The sequence below is a fragment of the Phyllostomus hastatus genome, unplaced genomic scaffold (assembly GCF_019186645.2).
Source record: "Phyllostomus hastatus isolate PE091 unplaced genomic scaffold, TTU_PhHast_1.1 phas_scaffold_46, whole genome shotgun sequence".
In the NCBI taxonomy this organism is placed as follows: Eukaryota; Metazoa; Chordata; class Mammalia; order Chiroptera; family Phyllostomidae; genus Phyllostomus; species Phyllostomus hastatus.
This window is the reverse complement of record NW_025334032.1, coordinates 31,548,817-31,576,634: the sequence shown is the minus strand read 5'-3', so window position 1 is coordinate 31,576,634 and position 27,818 is coordinate 31,548,817. Positions and strand designations below refer to the sequence as shown.

Sequence of the window (27,818 nt, the reverse complement as noted above, 5' to 3'; positions counted from 1 at the left end):
AGTTACAAGCCACTCCCTTCTTTCCGCAGAAGCCAATTAGATCCCCGCTGGGGGATCATCTGACGTCGCGTCCCCTGCCAGGAGGGGCTTCGAAGGGGCGGGGCCAGCCAGTCAGCTCCTGGGGGACCCGGGCGGTGCGGGGGAGTCCCGGAGCACTAGCAGAACCGGGCCCCACCCCGAGCCCGCAGGCCCCGCCCCCGGGGCTTCCCGGGCGCGCGCCGCCCCGCCGTGTCCGCGCGCCACGCCCCCCTGCTCGCGGGCCGCGTGCGGAGCCGCGCGCCCGGGAACTCCGGGACGGTGGCGGCGGTTGGCGGCGGCGGCGGCGGCGGCGGAGCAGTCCTCCACGGGCCATGTCTTTTCCGGCCGTGGCGAGGAGCTCCTTGAGAGGGAGTCGGGAGATGGCCCCTAGGCCACGGGGCCGGGGCCGATTCTGGGAAGTGGACGGCGGCAGCGGAGACCGGCTGGAGCGCGCTGCCGCGGAGTCGGAGCGCTGGGAGCTACTGCTCCGCCGCGGCGAGCTGCTGGCCCTGGGCGGCCACCTGAAGGGAGCGCTGGAGGCGTACGCGGCGGCGCTGCGCCGCGGGGCCCCGGTCAGGCCCGAGTGCCTGGGCACCCTGGTGGACTGCCTGGTGCTCAACTACCGGCTCCGCCACGGGCTGGGCTGGAGCGCAGCGCGGGCAGCGGGCGCGGACACCGGCGCCGGCGGGCTGCTCAGCTGCCTGGGCTGCCGGGGCTTCCTGAGCGAGCCGGTGACCGTGCCCTGTGGCCACAGCTACTGCCGCCGCTGCCTGAGGAGAGAGCTCCGCGCCCGCTGCCGCCTCTGCCGGGACCGACTGCCACCCGCCGCCGCTGCCACTGATGCTGAGGGCACCACCCCGCGGCCGCCGCCTCTGGCTGCCGCCATCGCCGCTTCGGGCTTCAGAACCAGTGTCGTCCTCAACCACCTGGCCGAGAAGTGGTTCCCGGGCCAGCTGGAGCGAGCCCGGGCGGCGGGCCGGCTCGGGGAGCTGCTGCACGAGGGACGCTACCGGGAGGCCCTGGCCGCCGCCTGCGAGGCGCTTCGAGCAGGTGACCGAGCGGGGATGCGGCGCGGGCCCGGCCGAGCCCACCCTCCTGTCCCCGACGGGCGGGCTCCCCGGAGGTCGTCTGCGCCCCCGGGAGGCGCCCGTGCTTCCCGGAGGCCGCCCGACTCCCGCGCACCGGGTCTCGGGGTCCCCGAGGGTGTGGGAGGGGGCGGCGCCCCGGGGTGCTTCGGTCACAATGGGGATGGCCCGCCGAGCTGACTGTGACGCGGCGTGGGGAGGGGCGCACAGGCGCGGGGTTCCCTCGGCCGCGGCCTGGCGGTTGGGCGTGCGCGTCGCGAGAACCGCGGGGCCCCGGGCCGGGCCGCCCGGGATGGGTGGGAGTAGGGCGAGCCGGGCGGCCCCTCTCTTCCTGCCGCGCGCTCTTTCCGGCCATTGGCCGCGTCCGCCGCGGGGAAACGACAGCCGGGGCGCGGAGACGATCCCCAGCTCCCCAGCTGAGCGAGGCTTGGCGGGCAGCGTTTACCTTCGTCTCCCACAAAAGTCACCGGGGCACTTGGAAGCCGCGGGAGGGCAGAATTGCATAAGCCGGAGGGGGGGCGGCGTTGTGTAACGGGTGACGTCCGGTGGGCGTGGCGGGAGCTCGGCGCCCGCACCCATCACCCGGCCCCGCCGGCCCGGCCACGGAGCTCCGGCGGGTGTCCGAGCTGCCCGGGGGTGTTTAAGTCTTAACCTGAAAGCGCCCGCTGGAACGGTTCCTTTTGAGGTTTTCAACCTGCCTACTTCAAGTCATACTTATATCATAAACGCATTGTGTGCTTACTTTTGAATACACCTAGTTCACGGTCAAGATAAAGAGGTAGTCTCCCGGAATTCTTTGCCACGCTTCAGTTTGCTTTTCCATTCTTGACCAAGCCCTGGGGAATGGCCTTAAGGTCTTTTGTCTCCTCCTCCTCCTCCTCAGCAGCTTAGGCCTCCTAACCTAGGTTAGTACTTTTCTTAGGGTGGTTTTAGACTACGGAAGGGGGGTGTTGCCTGACTTACCCATGTAAAATGTGGAGTTGTTCTCTAAATCCGTGATTCTTTCCCAGGGAGATTTTGCCCCTCTCCCCCAAGGGGACAGTATGTGGAGCAACGTCTGGAGACATTTTTGGTTGTCACCCCTTGTGGGATTAGTGCTGGTACATTAGCCAGGGATGCTTCTAAACACCCTACAACGCACCGGACTGCCTCCCACACAATTGTCAAGCCCCAAATGTCAAGAGTGTCACTGTTAAACCTTGCGTTAACTAAACAGACCTATTTCAAGCTCAGCGTCTATATTTGTAGGAAATAATACTTGGGGGAATAATCCCCAAGAAAGCAGACATCTAAAATATAAACTGATGTTAGGTATTAGGTAAATGTATAAACTATATAACTGAAAGTATTTTGTTATGTTTTTTAAATTTTATTTTATTTTATTGATGCTATTAGTTGTCCCATTTCCCCCCCTTCATTCCCCTCCACCCTGCACACCCTCCTCCCACCCACATTTCCCCCCTTTAGTTCATGTCCATGTGTCGTAAATTCTTTAGCTTCTACTTCAGACTTCAAAGTACAAGCCTGCTACATTTTTATACACTTCGACTATTTTTTATGGAGAGTAGGGAGTTATAAAATAGAATAGAATGTCAAGTCCAAAACAAAAGGGAACTATTTGGTATACAAAATTCTGACGCAGACAACTCCACCTCTAGGCCATGTCCTGATTTTAAAAGCACAGAAGCACAGCTAGGGCAGTGAAATGACTTGTCCTCAGACTAGCTGGTTGTAGAGGCAGCAGCACTATCCTCCAGTTCTAAAGGTTGGACCAGGGTTCATCCTGCTGTTAGAGCTCATCCAATGAAAACGTTTAACATAAATCTGTAAGAAGTGGGTTTTTTTTTTTTGTCATTAGTGTAAAGGATGCAACTTACTGACAGCTCTATTCAGTATTAGGATTTCATGATTTGACCTCTTAAATTAGGCGTGTCATAAGAATTCACGTCCTAATCCGTGGAGGAACAGTTGAGCACCATTTACTAATTAAGGTTTACCTTTGTGTTCTGTGACCAGTAATCCTTTAATTAAAGAAGATTGTGGCCCTTAGATTGCCGGTATTATTTTTTAACAGAAAAAGACTGAAAGATCTACTCTCTCTCTCTTTCAGTTTGCATAGATGGCACCTGGAAATTTTTCCCATTCAAATACTCAGTCCTACTTTTGCATGACTAGAACCCAGGTCTCCTGACTTTCACCTCATTTGCCTGTTTTCCCCCTCATTTTTAGGTCTTTCAAAGGTTATTACATACTTAAAATATGTCTGAATGATACTAATGAGGATAACATTTTTCATCCTTTGATTTTTCAGTTGTAAAATACAGGTATTGTGTGCATAACAGTTTATGGGCATAAACAAAAATATTTAGTAAAATTACAAATCTGTACAGTTAGCCTTTAACTGCTCTGCAAGTTGGCTAGTTAGCTGGATAGGGATTTGGAATGTATTTATATAATTGTACAGTTGTAGTTAATAATGATAAGGTCGTTGTTGGCAATGAAAAAAGAACTTCATTAATTTCATGTAATTCTTAAAATGAAACAAATAAGTACTATTAACTAGAAAAAAATCTAGTCTATAGTTAGCCCACACACATTCAAATTTATCTCTGTCAACAAGAAAGAAAAGCTTGAAAACCTTTGCCAAAATCAGAAATTTCCCATTGAGATTACATAAGTTTCTGTTGAATTGAAGTATATTTAGATAACACTTAATCCATTGATCTTTTGATAATAACTCTCAGATGTTTCATAACTTTCTGTCTTTTTAGTATTCAAGGATATTATGTAAAAGTCTTGTCTGCATTGAATCTTTATACTTGAGTCTGTTGAAATGATCCCACTTTGCTATGCTGTCTTCTTTTAGTTTTAGTGAATTTTTACAGACTTGCCTCCTCCCTTCATATGCCCCTCTTTCCCCAAAAAGGGAACAGAACAGAATAACAGAGTAATTTACAGTTTGGATTTTTTTTTTTAACAAAGGTCATACATGGGAGAACATTTTATTTAAAACACTTGCAGGAGGAAATTTTTGGGTTTAATGTATTTCGTCTTTATACAGTCCTTGACTATTATTGCCAAGTATTTTTAAACCCTTCACAGCATTTGATCTTCACAACGAGTCCCGTGGAGCACTGTCGTCCTCAGGAGGAAGCTAAGGCACCTCAGGCTAGACATGCAATATGGCCTAGTGGGTAAAGCGGTGCATGCTGGGAGCTGATGGCCTAGGTCTGAATGCCAGTATAGCCCTTCCGCTTGCTCTCTGACCTTGGGCCTGTGGTCTAACCTCCCTGTTTTGGTTCCCTTATGCGAAAAGAGAGAATAGAATCTACTTCGTAGACAGGTACAAACAATAACAGCCACCTGGGTCTGTTGTGAGAATTGAATCAAAACCTGTAAAGCACTTTGAATGGTGCCTGACAGAGTCAATGCCCAATAAATATTCACTAAAACACAGTACTTTTTTATAACTGTAAAAGTTGTGCAACAGCTACAAGATGGTTTAGCTGGAATTGAAATCTAAATCTTGTGGTGTCAAGTCCTGTCCTTTTCTGCTCTGCCACGTTAATAACGTGACCAGAGTGAGGGGTAAACCCTGATTCTGGCTTACATATGTTAGTTAGTGGTAACATTTTAGCCTGCATCAATAAAAAACAGATACTGCAAGGCTTTAGGCATACAAAGATTAGTCAAGTTATGGGGAAATACTGAATACATTTAAGGAAAATGTAAACGGCTTTTAATAATCAGCGAGGTTAATATGAAACTATTTGAAATCAGTCGGTAAACTTGTGCATGTTATACTTTACAAAGGACTTGAAACATTGTATCAAGATCTAACCTCATTTTCTATCAACTTTTGAAATTTTTTGTATTATAACAATTTTATTCATTGAGCACTTGTGTGCCAGGCAGTGTGCTAACCGTTTACATGCATTCTCCCATTTAGTCCCCACAAAGCCTTACGCTGCAGGCCGCCAGCATTTTATAGCCGCGGAGACGGGTTCAGAGAGCTGGGTGACCTTCCAAAGTGGACCTGCGCCCGGTCTTCCGAATCTAGTGCTCATGGTCTTCATGATTACACCAAGCTATTATTCTTGGGCTTTATTAATCAATCACTAATAACTTGTCATAGTTTAACTGTGATAACCAAGTCCTTCACACTGAACTTGAGAAGTAAAAGAAGCAAAGAAATTTGGTGTTTTTGTTAGCCATTGAAATGTATGAAAGAGCTCCACATGTAGATCAAAGAAAACAACACTCAGGAGAATGAGAAGAAGGATATAAACAGTGAATTGTTATACTTACACGTACTCACTGACAAAATGCATGTATACTGGGGTTTTGGGGGTTTTTTTTGTATTTTTCTAGGAAACAAAAGCACAACTCGTAGAAGTGTAAAATAGTTTTTTTTTTTAAAATAAAAGGAGGATTAGAATGTATTGAAAACTGGATATATAGCTTTCTACACAGTCATTCAGCTTTATAAAAAATAACTAAGGAATGAATAGATATGTAAAGCCATATAGATAGATGTTCATACTACTGTTAGAGAACAAAAGGGGGGCCTGAGGGGTGATAAACTATTACCAAAAGGAACCCCTCAGGTTCATTATGTACGCTGCCTTGTAGGAAAGACGCTGCCTTGTAGGAAAGACGTCTCTCTCGATGCCAGAGATTCATGAAAAGGAAAGGAAATGTTTATTTAATGCTAAACAGACGTAAAGTAGTGACCTAATGTCTTCCTCAAAATCCCAAAGTCCCTTAAAACACCCACAAACACACAGTCCTTCCCTCTCCCCTTTGCCCAGTCTGGGGTACTGTATCTCAGGAAAATAAATAGAAGTCCATGGCTCAGGCAGCCTCTGGTTCTTCCCAGTAATCTGTCTCGGCTGGTTGGCCTCCCTCGGTTCCCAGCACCATCAGCTGTGTTGCTGGGATCTCTGCTAAAGCTGGGTGGTGGTTCCCCCTTCTAAAGCCACGGGGGTCCCCACTCTGGCAAAGCTGGGAGGTTCTTGCTCCACTGCCACAGCCGTGTGGTCCTCTCTGCACAATGGGTGCGAGGAGGGGGGAGGGTCACCACTCTGCCAAAGCTGAGTGGCGATTCTCTGCTAAAGCCACATGATGATTCTCACAGGGCCATGGGAGTCCCCACTCTGGCAAAGCCGTGTGGTTCTCTCTCCTAGGACTGTGGGAGTCTCCACTTTGCCAAAACCGGTGGTTGTCCCTCCTAGGGCCCCAGCTGCGTGGTCCTCTCCTCTGTGGCTGCTGTGTTGATTTAAATCCCCACACCAATCTTCCTCTGTAACCCCATTTCCGACTCCTCCCACAATTGTCTACACCTGCCAGCACTCTCATATCCTTTCAGCTTTACTGGGCTGCCACAGTGAGTCTGGGCAGGCGTGGCCCCATGTCATGGAGCCAATTTTCTCCAAGCTCCCACAACTTGGGGAGACCTGCCCCCAGTTACATCTTGGTGGGGAACTTACTTCCATTCCCCTGGCTCAGAGTATGGCTGCATCTATTTAACATATCTATGCAACCAGTTAAAGGCTGTAGATATGTTAAATAACCACTCCAGAGGTTAGCTGCAAAGCTGTTGCTATGCAAAACAGCTCTCAGTGGCCCTGCTCCACGCGTCCCTTCCCCAACCCACACCTGTGAGGGGGGGCGGGGGCGGTGAGGACATCTTAATATTTCCTGGACACCTTGAGTTCTGGAACCTATTCTAAATCCCTATTTGGGGTCCCCCCTCTTGGCTGCACCCTGTTATACTACTTTTTATATTAGCAAAAATTGTAAGTAAAAATAGCACAGTAGGGAATTTTTAAGATTGTATATATAGTACAATACTTTGTAACTATTACAAATCAAGGGGACTTAATTACATTGACAAAAAAAGCAGGTTATAAACAGTATATTTGGTATATTTCATAAAACTACATAAAAAAAGTACAGGTTATATACCAATACTTGCAATTTTTTGTGGTGGGAAAAATAACTTTAATTCTTAATTGTCTATATTTTTCAAATTTTATAAGTAAACAATAACTTATAATTGTAAAAGTTTCTTGAAAATGAACTAAGGATGGAACCTATTAATAATTACACATATTCCTAAGGATTGGACAAAGATGAAGGATCACTTAGGAAGGCCAGGCTTTGGGGATAGGAAAACAGGAAATAATGGAGGAAGCACAAAAACATGTGCACACAGTGGAGAAACGAGGCCCGCTGAGCACTCAGTGGTGCTGCGGCGTGCACTGTCCTGGGCAGTTTGTGCGCGCACTCAGTCTGGGCTTCGGCGACTCAGGGCCCTGATGAGTACGTCTGGCTCTTTTTAGAATAAGAAGTGGCTCTGATCTCTTTAAGAAGGATGGAGAGTTTGAACTCACCTGATTTTTTTCCCTAATAGTCATTCAATATAATTATTGCACTAATACTGGAAGTTCTCAATGAAAACATTAACTATGAATAACTGGGGAGCAAAGGCTTTCAAATCTGACCCTCTTGTCACGTCTTCGGGGGTCTCTATGGCCTGGGTGCCTTGTGTCGAGCCAGGGGAGGAGCAGTCGCACAGACTCAGTGCGAGCCTCCTCCCTCTTTCCCTCCCTCCCTGGAGTGCAGTCCCTTACAACGGGGCTGGGTGAGCGAGGCTGTGGGAGCGGCGAGGGCGCTGATGAAAGGGTGTGAAATTCAGTAGCTCTCTCTCAGTGTGCGCCTCATCAAGGATGAGGCGATGGGGACTCGCTGTGCAAGAACAAAGTGGGAAGTTTTTTAAAAGCTCAGGAAGGGGGCCAGGAATGGAATGGGCTGTTTGTGGTGACGGTGAAGTCCCCTCCCTGGTGGTGCCTGGGCGGAGGCGGCGCTCGAGGCTGCTGTCACAAGTGCCCCGGGGCCCCTACTGCGTGCAGGAAGCTGCCCCGCCTGGGCCCAGCCCCTTTTCCACGGCTCAGGGTTGCTGATGCTTCCACTACTCACTCTCGGACTATTTTGGCGCGTGCTGCTCTCCACTTTCCGAACTTCAGTTGTGCTTGTCAGATCAGGATTACATGATGCTGTTTCACAATAGAATAAAAATCTCCAATTAGATCATAAGCTCCTCAAAGGCAAGGATCAAGTACAAGTGTTTCGAACACGTACAGGGACCAGCTTTGTGCTAGAACTCTGCATTCCTGATTGGCTAGTCATAGCGCCTTTTGGTTTCTATGTTGATGTTTTTTCCAGAGATAACGACTTTCAATTATATTGCTTTAGGAAACAAAAGACAAAATATTCTAGACATGTCTTTCATTTAGGAAGTAAGAAATATTTTCACAAAATACTAATTTCATCCTTCTTTAAAGTTTTTCATTGGTATACATTTGAGGGAACAGTATCATTCCAGTTCTCAAGCACCAGCAGTTGAAAAAGGCCTGCTTACTGTATAATTTTTCAGTCCACAGTTTTCTGTAGAAAAGCAGTCTTTTAAAAACTGGAGTAAATCATGGAGCAGTTGAGGAGTTTTATAATAGTTTTTTTAAATGAGGTGTTATAAGTTTGTATGCCCTTTTCACAGTGAATGCTTTACTTTATATGCATACTTGCTCGTAAGCATCAAAGATGAATAGCTTTAAAAGAAGCGTCAAGTTAATCTGTATGTACTGAAGATTATTTTTTTTCTTAGACTTCCATTTTAGAATCTATATACATGTAGTAATCGATTATGGGATGGAGTGAACCAGCTAAGTGTCTGAAATTGTGATGGCCATTTGGGTACTAATTTGGTTTCTCATGTACAGAGGTAGAGGGTAGAGAAATTAAAAAACAAAGTTTTTTCCTCAGGACTATTTGAAATTAACCTGTTTTGGAATGGCTTAACACCGTTCTTGCTAATGGCAGGGATTAAAATTTTGACCTTGTTAGGCAGCTGACTCTCAGTCACCCTGTTTCCTCCTGAATCGGGACCCTTACGTACGTCCTGAGATGGGCGTGTCCGTCTCTGTCACTGTGAAGATTCCCTGTGCAGTACTGATGCACGTGCTGTTTGCAAGGAAGGCGTCGGAAACTAGGCTGTGAAAAAGTTTAAAATTCACCACAAAGAGGCAAATCAAAGCATCTAAGACTTGTATTTTAAGTTGTATAGAATGCGGTATCTTAAGAAAACATGTATTTTCTTAAAGGCGATTATTCATATTATAAAAATATTTCCAGTGTTCTTATGAACCATAATTCTCTCCACTAAAATAGTCTACTTATGAGTTGGTGTAACTTCTAAATAAAATTCAACGTGTAAGTAGGTTGTACCTGTACTGTGCTTGGTTCATAACATTTAGTTTGGTGGTCAATGATTGGAGTCAAACAAGGTTAATTGTTAAATCTAGTATGATGTATTTTGTGGATTATACAATAATCTTTTAAAAATAATCAACCTTTATAAAATACTTATTTCAGAGCCTGGCAACTTGACTCTAAAAATTTACAGAGCTGAATCATACGCTGGCCTCCAAGAGTTTAAAGCAGCCATAGAAGATCTGAATGCAGTTCTCTTTCAACTGCCAAATTGGCCTGAGGTAAAATTACTGTTTTACATTTTGCATACATTTAAAAATTTCAGCTGTAAGGAACATGCATTCGGTTATGGTTATAAGTTTTAACAGAATGGTTTGGTTGACTCAGAGTCCTCAAACTCTAAGTTCAATAAATTGTAAGCAGTCTTTGTTTCCTAACTAAAAAACAACCTGTATCCTCAAAGAGATACAACTGGCCATATTGTGAAGATGGATACAAACAGGCCATCGGTGCAGGGAGTCAGGAATGGAGAGGGAAGAGGTCCTTGAGGCTGGGGAACTAAGGGAGGCATCGTGTTGGGATCCAGGTCGTTGGGTGCTAACTTCATGCAGTAGCTGGGGGCAGAGGAGGTTGCCTTGCCACATGGTTTGAAAACGACTTGGGGTGTATACGTACTCAGTTTTCCAGTTTAGCAAATTGCCAAGGCAATCAGTCCGTCTCCCATACGTGTTTTTTAAACTGGAGGTTACTCTTCATCGTGACTTCTTCCTGCATTCAGAACTGTGCCTTCGAAGACAGTATATTCAGGATGGTCCAAAAATTATAAATTAATTACAAAAATTATGTAGAATTCCATGCTAGCATGACTGGTTAGTATAAGGCACGTATATATTAAGAAATAAGAGGGAAACGATCTGTATGAACAACTAAAGAACGCTCTGGACCTGTCACCGGAATGAGGGAATTAGGAGTGTGGTGTGAAGTCACTTTCTCAGCCTAGCTCCTCGGTGAGCGCTTCTGCAGGGCAGCGCATGAGTACACCTTTAAAAGCTCTGAGCTCTGAAGAGTCATTCAGTTTCAAAATGGGCATTTCCGAGAAGACCTTTTTTTCTTTGCTTGATATTAATTTTTTTAAAAACAATTCTGTCAAAAAAAAGTCATGTGTATGTGCTTTTATTGAAGGTCTACTTCAGGAAAGGAAAAGTGCTCCATGATGCTGGCTTTTTAGGTGATGCCTTACAACTCTTTCTGCAGTGCTTAGCCCTTGATGAGGATTTTGCGCCTGCGAAGCTGGAAGTGGAAAAGGTAATCAGTTTACCAACGTTAATAGTTTAAGGCAGGGCTAAAACACAGTTATTTCGAAAAGTGCCGATTAGAAAATTAGGATAAGAACAAAAGGAATCCATAAGTCAAATTTAGTAGCAATTTGACAAGTGGTTTTCAGGTTCACATACTTTGTGTTTTGAGTTCTCACTGAAATCAAAACATTTCATTCACAAATATGTAGATGCATGATAGCTTAGTTAAATTTAGATGTTCCCTAATAGTCTGTTTTATCTGAGCCAGACTAATTATCCTTAATTAAACATAGTTGTCATGATGCTTCTGCTCAGGAATTTTTATTGGCCTGGTTTTGCCTTTCATTTCAGGTCTAAACTTTGCTTACTTTTTATGGGTGCCAGGAGTATCGCCCCAGTCAGGTTGTTTTCCTGAGTTTCCTTTCTTTCTTTTTTTAAAGCATCTTTCTCAGTAGTCAGTATTCCACTTTCTCAAGTTCAATAGTGTGTTAGTAGGTGTCAATTAAAAGAAAAAAGGGAGGGGCTTCTCTGACCAAACGACTCTGGGGAACATTAGGTTAAACCAAGTTAAACAGGCTTCTTCAAAGCTTCTCAGAGGTTTTGCTCTGCAGGCATGGGGGTAGCATTCAGCTTTTGTCAAACACACAGAGCATCTGGCAAGACTCTAGTCTTTGAAACTGTTTTTGGGAAATCCTTACCCTAACACAACCTCAGCGCCCCGTCACGATTCTCTCTTCAGTGTCCTCAAAACGTGCCATGTCATTTAATCACCTTTGTCACGTTTCTTAGACTGTGGCTTTTTGTCCAGGTCATCTTGGGGGCGTGGTAAACACGAAGATTCCTGGGCCCACCACAGACTTTCGGAGTTACAATCTCTGGACCTAGGTCATAGTTTAAGGAGCACCTCGGCAGAGTCTCATATACCCTGAAATATGAGAACTTTAATATTTTTCTCATCTCCCAAATGTCTGTGCAGCAGGCTAATATTGGTATATCCTCTATGAGGGTTGTTTGCATATACATCTGAGCCCCCTGCTTTAACAAGAATTTGTTAACTGTCGTGTGTTTTTCGACTGTTCTGTATTTGTTAGCATTACCTCTCTGGTGAGACTGCAGACTTTTTAAGGGCTTATGATTTTGTATTTTCCATGCTGTTGGATATCCTCATATATCTGTAAATATTTGTTTGTTGGTTAATACACTCAGGTGAATGCAAAAACACCTGAGACTTTGAAATATTTGTTTTTCCCCAATATGCTTCTTGTAAATTGTGGTATAACTTACATGTAATGAAATGCATGGATTTTATAATTCGGTGGGTTTTGAGAAATTATAAACCCATGTAACAACAGCCCATCAAGATATAGAATATCAGCCCTGGCTGGCATAGCTCAGTGGATTGAGTGTGGGCTGCGAACCAAAGCATCGCAGGTTCGATTCCCAGTCAGAGTACATGCCTGGGTTGCAGGCCAGGACCCCCAGCAACCGCACATTGATGTTTCTCTCTATCTCCCTCCCTTCCCTCTCTAAAAATAAATAAATAAAATATTTTTTTAAAAAAGATGTAGAATATCTTCACTGCCCCAGAAAATCCCCTCATCTCCTCCCCAGTAAAGCCCCTGTCTCTCTGCTTCCAGCGCAGCTGCTGCTGGGGTTTCTATCGCCGTGGAGTAGTTTTGCCTGTTCTAGCAGTTAGTGTACATGGAATCATACAGCGTGTGCTCTTTTGTGTCTGGCTTTCTTTCCAACATAATATTTTTGAGATACATCCAGTGATTAAAAAACTTCTGTTGTTCACTGAGTATTCCATTGTGTGAATACCCCACAATTTGTGGTGCTCACTGTTAGCAGTGACTTTCGTTTGGACTGTTTCCAGTCGCTGCCGGAGACATTCTTGTGTAAGTCATTGCATGGACATGCAGTTTTGTATCTTCGGTACACACCTAGGAGCAGAGTGGCTGGGTTCTAGGGTGAGTGTGCGTTTAATCCATTTTTTCAAATCAAGGGAGATGTGAAAACATGTACAGATGGTTAAATATTTGTTCATTGAGTGAGGCATTGCTTGAGTGCCTACCAGATACGCACAGTTACATTGTATGTATTTCCTTTTATTTACATTATAATGATCAGGAATAATTCTAATTTCTGTGTATTTGAGAGATAGTACAGCTGAAAAATCAAACCTCCAAATTTAGCCTTTAAGAAGTGTTCTGCTGTACATATAAATACAGCTATTTTGGCAACCAAAAAAAAACAAACAAACCCTGAATCCTTCCCATTTCCTCTAGCCAGGTTCTTCCCCTGTCCTGACCTACCCTGTTTCTCTGAGAGTTTCAGGTGTATTCCTGATAGAAGTGCCCAGAAGTTTTGATATCACAGCTGCCTCCCAGGTTAACCCCCAGCTGTTATGGGGCAGCCGCCTTTTTGTGCTCCCAGCCAGGAGCTGGTGTGGTGACTGCCCGAGCAGGTTAGTTGTTCAGTGAGAAGCTAAATTCCGAAGCTAAATGCGTGGAATTTTAGAGTTCTGTAGTTAGAGGTTCAAGTTCTTTAGTTCACATAAACACTCTTCAGTCCAGCCTTAAAATAAACGTTGGAGGTGAACCATGAACTATTTTGACAGGTGGGACTCGCTGATCTTCAGAGGTAATTGTTTTCCACTCCTCCAAGATCTCCTCTTTTTACCATCCCGACATTAAACAGTCAGCCTTCATCTTGGAAGCCTTCGCAGGCTTCCGGTTGAACCACGCCCGTGCCTTCCTTTTGAATGGTGTCTCTGAGACAGCCTGACCCCGCTGGGGCACACTTCGGCTTTGCGTGACTTCTACACGTATTTGGCAGTCCTGCTTTATTACTCAATCTCTTCCTCCCCTGCTCATTACAAATAATGTCTGCTGCAGGTGTTCTAGAAATTCTTAAGTATCAGACAATTTTGCATTACCTTGTCCTTAACCAAATATTTTATGTTTTTCATTACCTTTATAATACTCCTCTTACAGATTTTATTTGATTTATTATCACCTGAAAACTTAAAAGAAGGCCTGAAGGATTCTTCCTGGAGTTCGCTGCCGTGTACTAAAAACAAGCCTTTCGGTTTTCCGTCAGTGATGGAAGAGCCTCACTCTGCCAGTGAGCCTAGCCCGGAGCAGGTACGGGGTAGTGGGGCTAGCGTGTCTGTTTTCTTGCCTGTTAAGATCTCCACTCCCCTGATTTCAGTTCTGGAACCTGTTTAGGTATTGTTGAGCTATTTAATAACTGTCTCAATAGGATTTTTTTGTCTACAACCTTTTATTTTTATACTAAAAACTTTTATGTATAAAGACTTGTTCGTGAATCACAATTTTAAGTTGCCTGAATGTTAGAAAACTTTTAGTCTACTGGAAAATGGAGAATATTGTATTTATTTTAGTTTCTTCAAGAGAGGAACAGCTATGTTAGTATAATTGCTTAAATCTCATTGTAACCTAAGTTAGCTGGGTGTCTAGGGCTGTGTAAGTACTGGCAAAAATCATTTACTTGCCAGGGTTTTAGAATTAAAAGTTGGTGCTGTTAAGTGAAGGGTAAATGGACATGACAAGACATGGACATTTTACTTCAGTTTGATTCTCGGCAAGAGCACTAAAGGATAGGAAAGAAGTACAGGTACCCTTGTTACTGTATTTTCGTAGAATGGAGAGAGAGCAGAGGTCCCATCGGAGCCTGTCAAGGGGACCTTAAACCGCGCCCAGTCAGCACAGGCCATCAATGCCGCAGGAAGGCTCGCCCGGGAAGACGGCTTGAAGAGAGTGTCCTCAGAACCTTTACTCTCTGTTCAAGAAAAAGGTGCTCTCCTGAAAAGAAAGCTGTCTCTTTTGGAACAGGACGTGATTGTCAATGAAGATGGACGAAACAAGCTTAAAAAGCAAGGAGGTAAAAATTTCACTACATTCATAGGAAGCATATTTACCTACTTAGAAGAACTTCTAAACTTTTTCCTAATGATAACCCTGTTTCTCTGTTTGAATAGAACCTCCCAGTGAAGTCTGTGCGTTTTCATTGGCTTCTGGCGACGTCCCGGGAGAACTGATCGACGCCTCGGACTTCGAGTGTTCTCTGTGCATGAGGTGAGCGTGTGACGTTTCATTCAAGATGAACTCTTTGTGTTGATGTAAACAAAACACAGGGTAGATAAAGGCGACCCCCTCTGTAATAACAGACAATGTAAAGGAACAGAATATTGAACTAAATATCAAAAGATAGGAATTTTACTCCTGGGTGGACCTTTCACACCTTGGACAACTAACCTTAATGTATGAACCTTGGTTTTCCTTATTTAGAAAGTGGGGTCAGTATTTGTATACTCTCTATCACAGTGTTAAGAAGAATCAAATGACTTAAATACAAAAAGTATCTGGAAAATTGTAAAGTGATGTAAAAGCTATACTTACTATCATAATTTAGAAACATCCATGCTTTTAGATTTGGATAAGAATTCTAATTAAGTATTGTATATATCTGACTCTGTCTTGTTTATATATTTTAACCATAAAATCCTATTAAAGTACATTGGCTGGGGATTTCCATTGTGTAGAAAGCTTAGAACCCTAAATGACAGATAGTGTGGAAAGAACGTTTTCCTCTTGCACGTGTTGTGTGGAGTCACAGGACAGTGCACAAGGAGTCGGGAGACCCGGCACTGGCCCCGCGAGGCCGGCGGCCACTCCCCGTGTTCCCGGGCAAGTCTCCCCACTCTGAGTCTGGGTTGTCCGTCCATGAGGTGAAGGAAGGACACCTGGCTGTTTCTCAAGTACCCCTACATCTATTAATACTTCGGGGAAATTCAGCGGTGTTTCAGGAAGTAATTTTTTTCTAATTATTTATCATTAGCTGTCCTATATTATTTGAGTGTCGCATTTGGTATTAGGCCTCATATTTCTTTAAGATTGAATTGTAATATTTATTGGATTACTCTTTCTAATGATTTTTATATAGTAAAACTTTTATAAGCTTATTAAGAAAACCAATTTTAAAGAGATGAGAAAATAAGAATCTATGAAAGCTATTTAATAATTATTAATGATATATTTCACATTATTTATTTTGCATGAAGTGGCATGTATTTTACATTTCCTTCACTTCTGAGTGTGGACCAGCCCCATTCAAGTGGTTAGTGCCACATGTGGCCAGTGGTGGTTACATGAGTTAGTACAGCCCTAGGTGCTTGTCAGGGCACCTCTGTTGGTGGGACATTTAAGGTGTTCCTTGGGAGAGTGTGGTTGCATCACCACTGCGCCTGTGCTCTTCTGCCCATCAGACCCTCCTTCGTCCTCTCAGCAGAGATTAGTGTTATGGTTCTGTTATGAGTTTGTCCAGTTTTCCAATAGGTAGTGGAATGTGAAAACTAACATGTGTTTTGGTTGGTTTCAGGTTGTTTTTCGAGCCAGTAACAACCCCTTGTGGACACTCGTTCTGTAAGAGCTGTCTTGAGCGTTGTTTAGATCATGCACCGTATTGTCCCCTTTGCAAAGAAAGCTTAAAAGAGGTGAGCATTTAATCTGTGTGCTGGTCTCAGCTTTGGCAACAAGGTTTTACTTCTTCTGTGCAGCCATAGGAGTAGTGACTATCATGTTCACAATGAATTACCTTACGTATGCTAGTGACCGTCAAGGAGAGCGTTTCATTACCATACGTTAGTGCTGGACAAGGTGAGGTTAGAGCGGATAGGGGAAGCAGAGAGGCCCTGGAGGCCAAGGCCCCTGCACCAAATTTTTTTTTTTAATAAAGCGGGTATGGTCAAGTACCTGGTCAGGAGTAGGTTCAGTTTTAATGAGATGATATTGGAGAAACCCAACTGCCCTGCCTTATTCTGCAATAACAGGCTAAATTTCTGGCCTAGTTCTGGCCCCTTGACATCTGGAACAACTCTGTCCAGCAGACTTTCTACATTGATGCAAGTGCTCTTTCTGTGCTGTCCAATGTGGTAGCCACTGGCCACATGTGGACACTGCGCACTTGAAATGTGGTCGCTGTGACTGAAGAGCTGTATTCGAGGAGACACACATGACCAGTGGCTGCCACGTCGACCAGGGCAGTGGTAGACTGGCAAGGAGCGGGAGGCACAGCTCCCCACGCCCCTCCTTGTGGGCTCAGCGGTCAGCGCTGATGAGCTGTGTCGGGAAATCGGCTGGATCCCCGCGGGCCCCTCCTGCAGCAGGTGGGGGATCACACCCTCAGTGGAGCCCAGGCCGCTGGAGCTCCCCTGAGAGGGGCCAGGGCCCTGTCAGCCCAAGCTCCGGCTACACTGGTGGCATTGGTCAGGGAGAGGGAGCCTGTCTCAGGTGGTTGGCAGGACTGTTCAAGGAAAAAGTGGCTTCCAAATCTGGATAAAGAAGCGATAAAAACCACTTTGCTATTGAGCATTCATAGCTACTGCCCACACACAAAGCACAACTCTGTGTCGGTACTGTAATATTGTATGTGTGTTGTTATGTTGGACATGTGTCTTATATAACAAGCTGACACGGAAACCACGAAACCATACACAGAATGTTCACAATGTCAGGAAATGAGATAAACTTGTTCTTAATTAAGGAGTTTGTCGATTACATGTTCACCTAATATGCTTCAGTGTTTTCAGGTGAAGTACTCTAAGTATGCTATTTTTCCTGTGTTTCTAGAGTTTTTAGATTGATTAACAATTAGATACAGTGCTTTAAATTTAGAGATAACTTACCTTAAAAAGATGTTTGGAGTTTGAAAGAAAATAAGCCTATTTAAAAATAACAAACATACTGTTTCAAAACAACTTTATCCTATGTCCCGACCATGAGAACACCTTATGTAATATAATCTGTACACTCTAAATATATATTTAAAAAAATTAAAATTGGTATGCTCTACAGTTTTATGTTTTTCCTACTTGTGATTTTATTTGCTCATTTTTTAATTTGAATATATTTGAAAGATGGAATTTCTATAGCAGTGTATTAATCTAATGATTTAACATTTTCCTATTGTTGGTTGGTTATGTAAATTGTTTTGTTTTCTCTTTTTATATACGGTGTTTTATGTCTTTGAATATTTCCTTAGGATAAATTCCTGAGAGATAAATTACTAGCTTAAAGGTTTTATGTTTATAAGATGCTTAAAACCAATTGCCAAATTACTTAGGCCCCTAGAAGTGTGCAAGTTTAGATTCCTATCAGTAATTTAAGAGAGGTCATAGTTCCCCAAATTTAATGCATGCATATTAAATTTTAAAACATCTTTATTAATTTAATAGAAAAGTGGTAATAAAATTGCTTTTTTTAATTTTATTTTAATCATTGTTTAAGTACAGTTTTCTCCCTTTTACTCCCAATCCAGCCCACCCACCCAACCCTCCCCATAAAATTGCTTTTTTTATGCATATAATTTGATTAATTTTATAACAAACTTGTGAGTTGTCTGTATGCATATTCCCTGCTCAAGAGGGCCCCTGGTCAGTGGGGCTCAGCGTGGGCCCTGACCAGCAGCGTCTGCATCACCTGGGAGCTTGTTAGAAACACCAGGCCCCCCTCAGAGCCTTCGGTCAGGCACTCGGAGTGGGGCACAGCAGTCTGCACTTTAACAAGCCCTGATTCACACTAACATTTGAAAACCGCTGCAGCTACCCTTGTCCCAGCCTCTCTCATTTGCTACTTCATTTTTCACTGGATAATGACAAAACTCTTACTTATGCTGGCTCCCCAGATTAAAGGATGGCTTCTGTTTATCTTCTCCTGTCATTGTCTCCCAAGAGGTTTTCCTCTTTTATTAAATACATTTGTACGGGACATTTTCTTTGTCCAAAGTTCTGTGCGTGCCCTCTACCCTTGTCCCTGCCCCTATGCAGTTTTTGGTTCGGTTACAGGGAGACGATGTACCCCTGTCCATGTGGTACAGTGCAGGGTATGGTTGGTAGCTGACTTTTGTGTGGTACAAGAGGTAAAACATGGGGCTCTTGGGAGACAGAAAAATAATTAAGGAAGACTGTATGAAAAACGTAAAATGGAGCCAGACCTTAAAAGATTGGTGGGCTTTTCATAGGCAGGAGAGAATGAGATGGCTTTTAGCAGTTGGAATAATGGCACCAAAAGGCACGAGGGTGGCCGTTTTTCAGAGTATGGAGGGAGTGGTGAAGTGTACCACCTGATACAGAGTCCGGGGCGTCGTATGGGAAAAACCAGCTCTTAATGTAAGGACCACCATCTGAGTGATGGTGAGCGACAGGGAAGGGGAGTCCCAGAGAAAACAGGTTATCTGGGCACTCTGCCGCTGACAGAGACAGCAAAGGCAGGGGGCGAGTTTTGCTTTTTCAAAGTAAGACATGCATCATTTTCTTTATTCCTTATATTTTTGTTTCTCAATAAAAATGCCAGTTTCAGGTGCCCATGAGCCCTGGGGTTGGAAGTGGCCTCTGGTGTGGGGACGGCAGGGGCAGGGCTGCCAGCTGCTGGCACCGGGCTTGTGTGGAAGCAGGACCCAGGCCCCCCGGGGAGAGCTGGGCTTGCGCTGCAGCCGCCTCTGCAAGCTCCCGGGCAGCGCCTCAGGCAGCTGGGCTGGCCGTCATCGTCCACTGTACACTGGTCCCCCTGCCACGAACTCAGAATTGACTGTGGGGATCTGTGCTACAGGCTTTACTGTATCAGCCAAACTGTTTTGCCTGTTTTATCCTGTAGGAAAAAAGTATTGCAATGTAAAATAATATTGTCTTTTAGTATCTAGCAGATAGGAGGTACTGTGTCACGCAGCTGCTGGAAGAATTAATAGTGAAGTATCTGCCTGATGAGCTGTCTGAGAGAAAAAAAGTGTATGACGAAGAAACTGCTGAACTCTCACAGTAAGTTTTTTCTCATAAAAACACAATCAAAATATAAACTACTACCTTTTAACATAGGAGAAGCCTCTCTGTGGCAAGCTGGATCCTATCCTGTCTCTAGTTCAACCCGTATGGTCAGAGGAGTGAGTGTTTTAGACAAATACTGGTCAGCTTCCCCGTCCTAAAAAGAATTTCTAAGAAGTTCATTTGGTAACTTCCAGATGTTCTGCTGGGAATTACTGACTCAGCTCTTTGTACTGAAACAGTGTCTTAGGTGGGGGAGGGGCTCCTTACAGTGACTTCTGGAGCGGAATCCAGAATACGGAATGGAAAAGAGGAGCTGGTGACTGGTTGCTGGGAACAGAGACCCTCAGGCCTCAAGGCAGGGTAGGAGGAAGGTGGAGGATAAATGGTCTGGATAGGCAGAGGTTTTAGCCAATCAGAGGTTTGGAAGGTGGGACCTTGAGGCCTGAGATTGAAATTGGAAAAGGGGGCCAGGATTTAGGGGCCAAATTCTAACTTAATGAAAATGCTGAGTTAGTAACAGGAGAGTGAAGACTCTGGAGGTAGCGCAGTAGCTTTGGGGTTTAGCAGAACAGACCACTATTAAGAGCACGTCCTGGCTGATTCGGGCTGGGTAGGTCGGGCTTAGTTTTTTCCCTCTGTATACCTTTCTTTTCTGTTCTTTCCTTCTTCCTTATCTTTCCCTCTTTGACCAGTCACTTGAGTTCCTTTAAATTTCTTTCATAGGTTTTTAATTTCTTAGCTTTTTTCCTTTAAGTAGACACACTAAAGAATAAAACTGCCATTTTTGTACGCTCTTTTTATTGAGCAATTTGGTTTCCATTATTTTTCTAATTATATACATTGAAGATTTTATGTTTCTCACTTTTGAAGAAAAATTTAATTGTGCTTGTAGGCTCTTCTTTTTCAGTAAGTCTCACCAGATGTCTTCATTGGGCCAGTGGCCTTCGGCAGAAGAAAGGAAGAGTTGATCTTTTTTTATAGAAATCAGTATTGATTTGTCTTCTCGTGGAACTGATGTTTCATCGTGTGATTTTTTTAAAGAAGATTTTATTTATTTATTTTTACAGAGAGGGGAAGGGAGGGAGAAAGAGAGGGAGAGAAACATCAATGTGTGGTCACCTCTCCCATGCCCCCTCCTGGGGACCTGGCCTGTAACCCAGGCATGTGTCCTGACTGGGAATTGAACTAGCGACCTTTTGATTCGCAGGGCAGTGCTCAATCCACTGAGCAACACCAGCCAGGGCTTGTGTGATTTTATGATAAAAAATATTACGATATGCAGATTATGAAGCTTTTTGATCAGTGCTACAAAAAACTGGCTATAAGAAAGCTGTGACATACTTCTGAACTCTTAACCAGTGACACAGCCAGACCCCGCCCCCCGAAGGGTGCAGTCCACGCAGGACAGGTGGAGTAGGAACTCGAGGGGCTGACGGGGTGGAGAGCCGCGGGAGGGACTCTTGCTGCCTGCTGACGAGGCTGTTTTGTTTAGGAAGGGTACCCCCCTGCTACTTACAAGGTTTGCTGATTAATGGGTCTTCTGGGGCTTTTGTCCCACTAGTTCTTTTGTTTATAAGGAAAGTGCTCAGTGATGGCAGACTACAGTTGTAAACATAGAGGAACTAGTGCTTGTGTATTAAACATTATTTTAATGTATATAAATACATTTTAAACACAGATGGGGTCATTTTATTAATATTATTCCATAACCTCTTTTTTTCATTATATAGACTTTTAAATGTATCCCAATTCATGGCTGTGTCAAAAATTATTTTACTAGTACTCTTTTTTTTGCTTCTAAGTTTTGGCTACTATATACAATACTATATTGAACATTCTTTTGGTACCTGTGGAGGGGGGGAAGTGAGCCTGTTGGTTCAAGTGGTTAAGAACATTTTTAAAAGCTTTTGATGTTTTTAGCCAAATTCTCCTTCAACGTGACTGGTGTACTGGTTCAGTCTGCCACCTGCACTGGCAGCCTCCCCACACCCGGGTCAGACAGAGCGGGGCATCATCGCCTTTGTCCTTCCTTCCCGTCAGTCTGGCGAGGGAAAACGCGTCATTTTAATTATCTGGGGAAAGGTCATTGAATTACCTACTTTGAATAGTGAGTTTGAAAATATGTTTAATGGTTTCCTTTTTGTCTTACACGAGTGCTCACCCTTTCTTCTTGTTATCTAAGAGTAACTAAGAGTGTCTTACAGATCAGAGAGATTAACTCTGTCCTGTTACGGATGCTTCAGGCAGTTTTCTAATAGAAAATAGTCATTATTTCCTATTAGGAATAATAGGAAATCTTGGGTTCATAAAGGTACTTGGTGCTGTATGATGCCCTGGTGTCTCGAGCTCAGATTGACTTATATCCATGAGAGGGTCAGAAACAAATTTCTTAGTCTAATACTGTATCAGTGTGAGTGTAATGAAGGCGATGCCAGTTCTCATTCCTGGCAAGAATCACAGTCACTTTATTTAGGGCTAATTTCTTTCTGTTTTATATTAACTTATTACTGTTGCAAGGTTCACGCACTCTGCTTGTATGTTACAATGTATAATAAACTTCTTTCTTCTTCAGCTTGACCAAGAATGTCCCAATATTTGTTTGCACTATGGCCTACCCCACTGTGCCTTGCCCTCTTCATGTATTTGAGCCAAGATACAGACTGATGATTCGCAGAAGCATACAGACTGGAACCAAACAGTTTGGGATGTGCGTCAGTGACACACAAAATAGGTATGCTTTCTGTGTACTTAAATATTTCTATTTATATTGGAACTTTTCTTGAATATTTTGAGAACTGGCATGCTTGTTGCTTGAACTTTGATATTAACTAGAGTTTTTCTTTTAGTTTTGCAGATTATGGCTGTATGTTACAAATTAGAAATGTACATTTCTTACCTGATGGAAGGTCTGTGGTGGACACAGTCGGAGGAAAGCGGTTTCGGGTTTTGAAAAGAGGAATGAAGGATGGATATTGCACTGCAGACATTGAATATCTGGAAGACGTTAAGGTACCGCAGAGAATCCTTCCCCAGCACACTGTGGCGCGTGCTGTCCCAGGCATCGCGCTGGTGTCCAGGCTCCTTTCTAGGCAGTAAAACAGGTCCTCCTCTCAGAGGCCCTGGTCAGTTCTCATGCAAATTAGTTCCGGCACACCCTTTTCCTCCCTTGCTCCCAATCGTCGTGAGTTCCCCGAGAGTCCCAGAGAACGTGGGAGATCAGAACCTAGATCCTCTTCGTTTCTCCAGGCTCAGCAGCCAGCACAGGGCCTCGAAGGTGTGTGTGCATTTGCACGGCAGGCGCTTAACAAGAGCAGTTGGTTGGATTGTGACTATTTTTAAGTGTAAATGGTTCAGTGGCATTAAGTGCATTTACATTGTTGTGCAGAAGTAGATGCCTTTTAAACTCTTGTGTATCATTTCAAATCTTCAAAAGTAAAAAGTACTTTCTAAGTACTAAAAAGTACTAAAAAGTCTCTTCTGTGCTGTAGATTCACCTTTTATGTTTCAGAATGTTTTTAGAGTCCCTTTGTTGTTTTTGTATCGAGTCATCCCTGAAGTGGGAAAGGCTGCGTCAAGGCTGGTATTTGCTCAGATGCGTTACTGTGCACGGAGCAGAGCGCTCCCGGCGGGTGGTGAGTGGGATGTAAACGTGTGTTACAGAAATCACTAGGAGATGGACGAGTTAACGCCACGTCTTCCCATCTGCGTTCGGTGGGGCCACTCTGGATGTCGGGCTGGGAGGCTGGGGCGTTTCATTTCCCGTCCGCAGCCCAGCCGTCCAGTGGTCTGAAGGGCGCACGGAGGGCTGGCGGAGGTGGTCACAGCTTTGGGTCTTTACGGCACGGTTTCATCATCCCATAATTTATTCTCTATTTTTTGATATACTGACTTAAATGCCAAGTTATTTGGTACATTTTTTTGATCCAGTTCCTTAGCAAAAGATATAATTATGCTTGTCTTCCATCCTGTCACACTTTCCGCATGTCGCCTGTACCTTAAACCCCTGCCCCACGATCTTTCCTTTTATTGTAGCAACTGTATTCTTCCACTTTCTTAGTTCCACTGCTTTTAAAAAGCCATTGATCCATAAAGATGAAAGGAATTGCGACTTAGGGTAAACCGTGGTCCGAGGACTCACCCTCAGGCCAGCCCCTCCCCCTGACGGGGGCTGTCGGTGGGGTTCTGCGAGCCACTCTGTTCGCAGCGGGGCTGCCTAGCGGCCCGGCTTGGTGCGCGTCTTCCCTCGGGTGGCCCGCCGGCGTCCTGGGAGGCAGAAGTAGGTGGGGCACATCGCACGTGTGTAATACTTCCGATCTAGAACTGAAAGAGGTATTCTTTGTTTTTCTGGGGTTTTTTTTTCCCCTCGTTTCAGTAGGGTTGGTGGTATCAGACAAGGAAGATGAGACACAGAAGCCTTACTGACTGTTGCATTTCTAGGTGGAGAATGAAGATGAGATAGAGAACCTCAGACAGCTTCACGATTTGGTGTACTCGCAAGCCTGCAGCTGGTTTCAGAATTTAAGGGACAGGTTTCGAAGCCAAATTCTTCAGCACTTTGGGTCAATGCCCAGGAGAGAGGAGAACCTTCAGGTATGGTGGCTTTGGTGCTGTTTCCAGAAGTCTCCCTGAGTTTTGTTATAGATCCAAATGAGTACATTTTTAAGTTTCTTTTTTGTTGCCCTTCCCACACAGCGTTTCCTTTGTCCCGTCTTTAGGATCCAACCACGATCTCCAGTGCGGTGGTGCGCGCTGCGTGTTAGGTCGTAGCGAGGGCTGCGGGCGGAGGAAGGCTTAACTGAGGGCGCTCTTTTCCGGGAGGAGGAATGAGGAGTTAAAAATGGGACATGGTCCCACTTAGCAAATTGTGACTTTGAGACTGCCGTGCCTCTGAGCCAGTCAGCTGTTCCTCTTTGACAATTGAGGGAATGGGTCATTTTCTCTACTTTAAAAAATTCTTTTCTCACTTTTACTTCCAACTTTCGGCCTGGCGATTATTTTCATTTTTGTCTCTTCATGTTTAATACGTCACTCCTCAGGCAGCTGAAGGTCTCATGGCCTAGCTCAGGCACTTAGGGTTTGTAGTTAGGCTTAATCTAATTAATAGGAGGTGAGCACCTTGCAGACACGCAGAGCTGTCAGCAGGCGCTGTAAGAAGCGTGAAAGAAGTGTCCCTGTCCTGGAAAACCGGAGTTTAGACTCATCAGAGCGCTAGCTTTTAGGTGTAAGCATTTTGAATTGAACTGAATAAAGACGTTTGTGGAGGGGAGGCGATGGATTTCGTGAAGTACTGACTGTGAACAGCCGTGAAGGTGGAGACAGAAGCCCCCGTGGCGCACACTGCCTCTCATCCCAGCTTTCTCAGGCTGGCTGGCGCCTGTCGGAACCCCAGCTGCATTCTTCGCCTGAACTTGAAATTTCGGCATCGGACCATCTCCCGATTGAGTACTGCGTCTGGCGTATTTTTTAAAAATCCCGTCTGCCTGAATCTGATTAAACTTGAGGGAAACAGCTTTTGAAAAGCACCATAGTGAATAAGGACATTTTAAATGTTAGCAAACCAACTTGTAGGAAACGTCAGTGTTACGTTCGTGTTGCTTTTTCCCCTCTCGCCTTTCCCTGTCCTCTCCGGCCCCTCCGCCTCCTGTGTGTCTGTGCGAATCAGGCTTCGGTCGGGGACGCGGGAGGGCAGGGTTTTCTGTGAGGTGTGCCGCTGCCCAGGAGCGGGCAGGGAAGCGGCTTGCATCCTTGGGAGCGGGAGCCCCGGGGAAGTCCCCGCCAGTGTCTCATCAGCAGTGGGTGGAGCAGGTGGTTTTCAAGAGTTCCCTGAAAGCTTCTGCAAATCTCACCTCTGCGCACACTTGGCAACAGTCTCCAGAGAATAATGGCTTCCTGTCTTCCAACTGTACACGCCCTAGGGGCACCTCTCATTGGCCAAGTCCAACCTGGACCCGTGTGGAAAGGGGGGTTCTAGGAAACGTAGTGTTCTGATGTTTCCCATGTGCAGAAGAGGTGGTCATGGTGCTAAGCCGAGCACAGGCAGCACATAAAGGTGGCTTTAAAAGTCCTGTATGTAAATTTCTAGTCCTTCCTAGTCCTTTCAGTAGTCAGCCCTTGCAACATCAGAGGGACTTCTTTGCTGGACATATGTTTATGTCCCAAAAGAAGCAAGAAGATAAGACGTTTTTCTTATATCTTTCCTGGGATTCACAAGTCTTTGAAAGAATTTTAAAATACCAACTAACTTTAAAAAATGTTTTAAATATCTGTTTAAAAAAAGTAATTCTCACCCTGGCTCGTGTGGCTTAGTGGATTGAGCACTGGCCTGCATACCAAGGGGTCTCCAGTTTGATTCCGAATCAGGGCACATGCCTGGGTTGCAGGCCAGCTCCCCAGTAGGGGGCATGTAAGAAGCAACTACACATTGATGTTTCTCTCCCTCTGTCCTTCCCTCCGCCTCTGTCTAAAAGTAAATAAATACAATCTTTTTAAAAGAAAGAAAGCACTTCTCAAGTAGGCACAATTTCACCCCAATGGGACAATTTGGCAACATCTGGAGACATTGTCGATTGTCCCAACTAGGGAGGTGCTAGCTACTGACAGAGGGTAGAGGTACTGCTGAACAGGCTGCAGTGTGTAGAACAGGTCTCAACAAACGCCGGTAGCCTGAGGTTGAGAAAACCCTACTTGCAGGCAGTTCAGTGCAGAGAAAAGTGTGTTGGCTGTGGAGTCAGGTGTAGATTTGAATCTTGGCTCTGCCACATTTAAGCCGAGAGGTCCTGGACAATTGGTATTAAATTTCTGAGCTTCAGTTTCCCTGTTTCATACGGGCATAGTAATAGCCTTTTTTACATTGTTGTTAAAAGAATTTGAGATAGGACTTGATAGGGGCAGGTGCTCAATAAAGACTAGCTTAGTGGTTTGTTACTGTTTGTTATTACATAAAGATTTGTTTTATTAATTCTTTAAAATGTCCATCGTTTTTAGGCGACTCCTAACGGACCTGCCTGGTGTTGGTGGCTTCTCGCCGTTCTTCCCGTGGATCCCCGATACCAGCTGTCGGTTTTATCAATGAAGTCTCTGAAAGAACGGTTGACGAAGATACAGCATATACTGACCTATTTTTCCAGAGACCAATCCAAGTGATGAACTGCTTGGACCTTCCTTCAGCGTCACCCTGACCTGGCTGTGCTGACGGCCAGGTCGTCCGCTGCCTTTGCACGTCCAGTGCTGGTCTGAGAGACGGAACGGAACTCTTGTGGTTTTTCTTTCCTTCAGCCTCCAGAATCATGTGGTTCTGCAAATGAATACCCTCAACTAGGACTTAGACCACTAAGAACTTGCACAGAAAAACACGCAGCAAATGTGTGTTAAACCTCTACATGGTGATGAAGTTGCACTATGTACCATATTCTAACATGAAATGAGAACTCTGTGTATGTATGTGGAGTGTGTGCGTGTGTGTGTGTGTGTGTGAGCACAAGCGTGTGGGTCGTGTGTGTGCATTTTCTCTGGCTTTAAGATTTTAAAAGAAAAAAAAAGCCATAGAGAGCAGAACTTGCCGAGGGTCACTTATTGCCCAAGTTTACAACAGCAGCGATACGAGTTTTGGCAACTAGACTTTGCCTCAGATTTCTCCGTCCCGATGCTTACATTTGCACACGTGTGTAAACTGTGGTACTCAGTGTCGTGCTGTTGGGAATCCTGCTCTTGCTGAGCTGTCTTGACCATTGACTATGACGCTTTCCTATTTATGTAAATACTTGTGGCCCAGGGGCCGCCCGGCGCCGGGCGCAGGCCCTAGAGCCAGTCTTCAGGAACAGTCGCAAACCTGATATGGTACTGTGCATCTATCCATAAAACACTCAAAACTGTGAAACTATGGTTTACATTTAATTGTACATAAAGGTAAATGGAGAGCTCAACTCAGTACCAGTTTAGTTTGTACATTTTAGGAGCTTTTCACATAAACTGCCCATCTATGTAATTTATAGTTTGACATGATGTGTTTGTTTTAAAAAATTACATAGTTTAAACCCATTAAGGATCTGAGGGAAGAGAAGCTTAATGTAGAACTAAGCTTTTAAAGTATGTTTTATTTCTTAATTCTGGTCTTGGTGCAAATGTTAGTTATGCCTTATTCACCATAATTAGATCACCATGCCGTGGCATGGTTTATATTCATGCTGCCCTAGATACTTTTGTAATTATTTGTTGCAAACTTCTAACTCTCCCTATTAACTTTCTTTTATGTAAGTAATTTGTAAAAGTTTCTGAAAAATTTGCTTTTGCTTATTTAATTTTGAA

The 27,818-nt window shown here is 44.6% G+C and overlaps 1 protein-coding gene across 1 annotated transcript; it reads left to right on the top strand.

Annotated features, from left to right (window-relative positions):
* Positions 1-164: 164 nt before the first annotated feature.
* LONRF1 (LON peptidase N-terminal domain and ring finger 1) lies at positions 165-27,818 on the top strand. The gene is made up of 12 exons (XM_045821403.1): positions 165-1,068; positions 9,537-9,655; positions 10,557-10,679; positions 13,669-13,818; positions 14,338-14,578; positions 14,676-14,772; positions 16,076-16,190; positions 19,387-19,508; positions 22,087-22,245; positions 22,361-22,523; positions 23,952-24,104; positions 26,499-27,818. Exons 1-12 carry the CDS (start codon positions 351-353, stop codon positions 26,655-26,657), a joined length of 2,319 nt encoding a protein of 772 aa, XP_045677359.1. The 5' UTR covers positions 165-350; the 3' UTR covers positions 26,658-27,818.

Excerpts from the sequence above, each read along its gene's own strand:
- LONRF1 (XM_045821403.1), top strand. The coding sequence starts at position 351 with ATGTCTTTTCCGGCCGTGGCGAGGAGCTCCTTGAGAGGGAGTCGGGAG. Across the intron at positions 10,680-13,668 it reads CGAAGCTGGAAGTGGAAAAG|ATTTTATTTGATTTATTATC; the intron begins GTAATCAGTTTA and ends CTCCTCTTACAG. Across the intron at positions 24,105-26,498 it reads GGAGAGAGGAGAACCTTCAG|GCGACTCCTAACGGACCTGC; the intron begins GTATGGTGGCTT and ends CATCGTTTTTAG.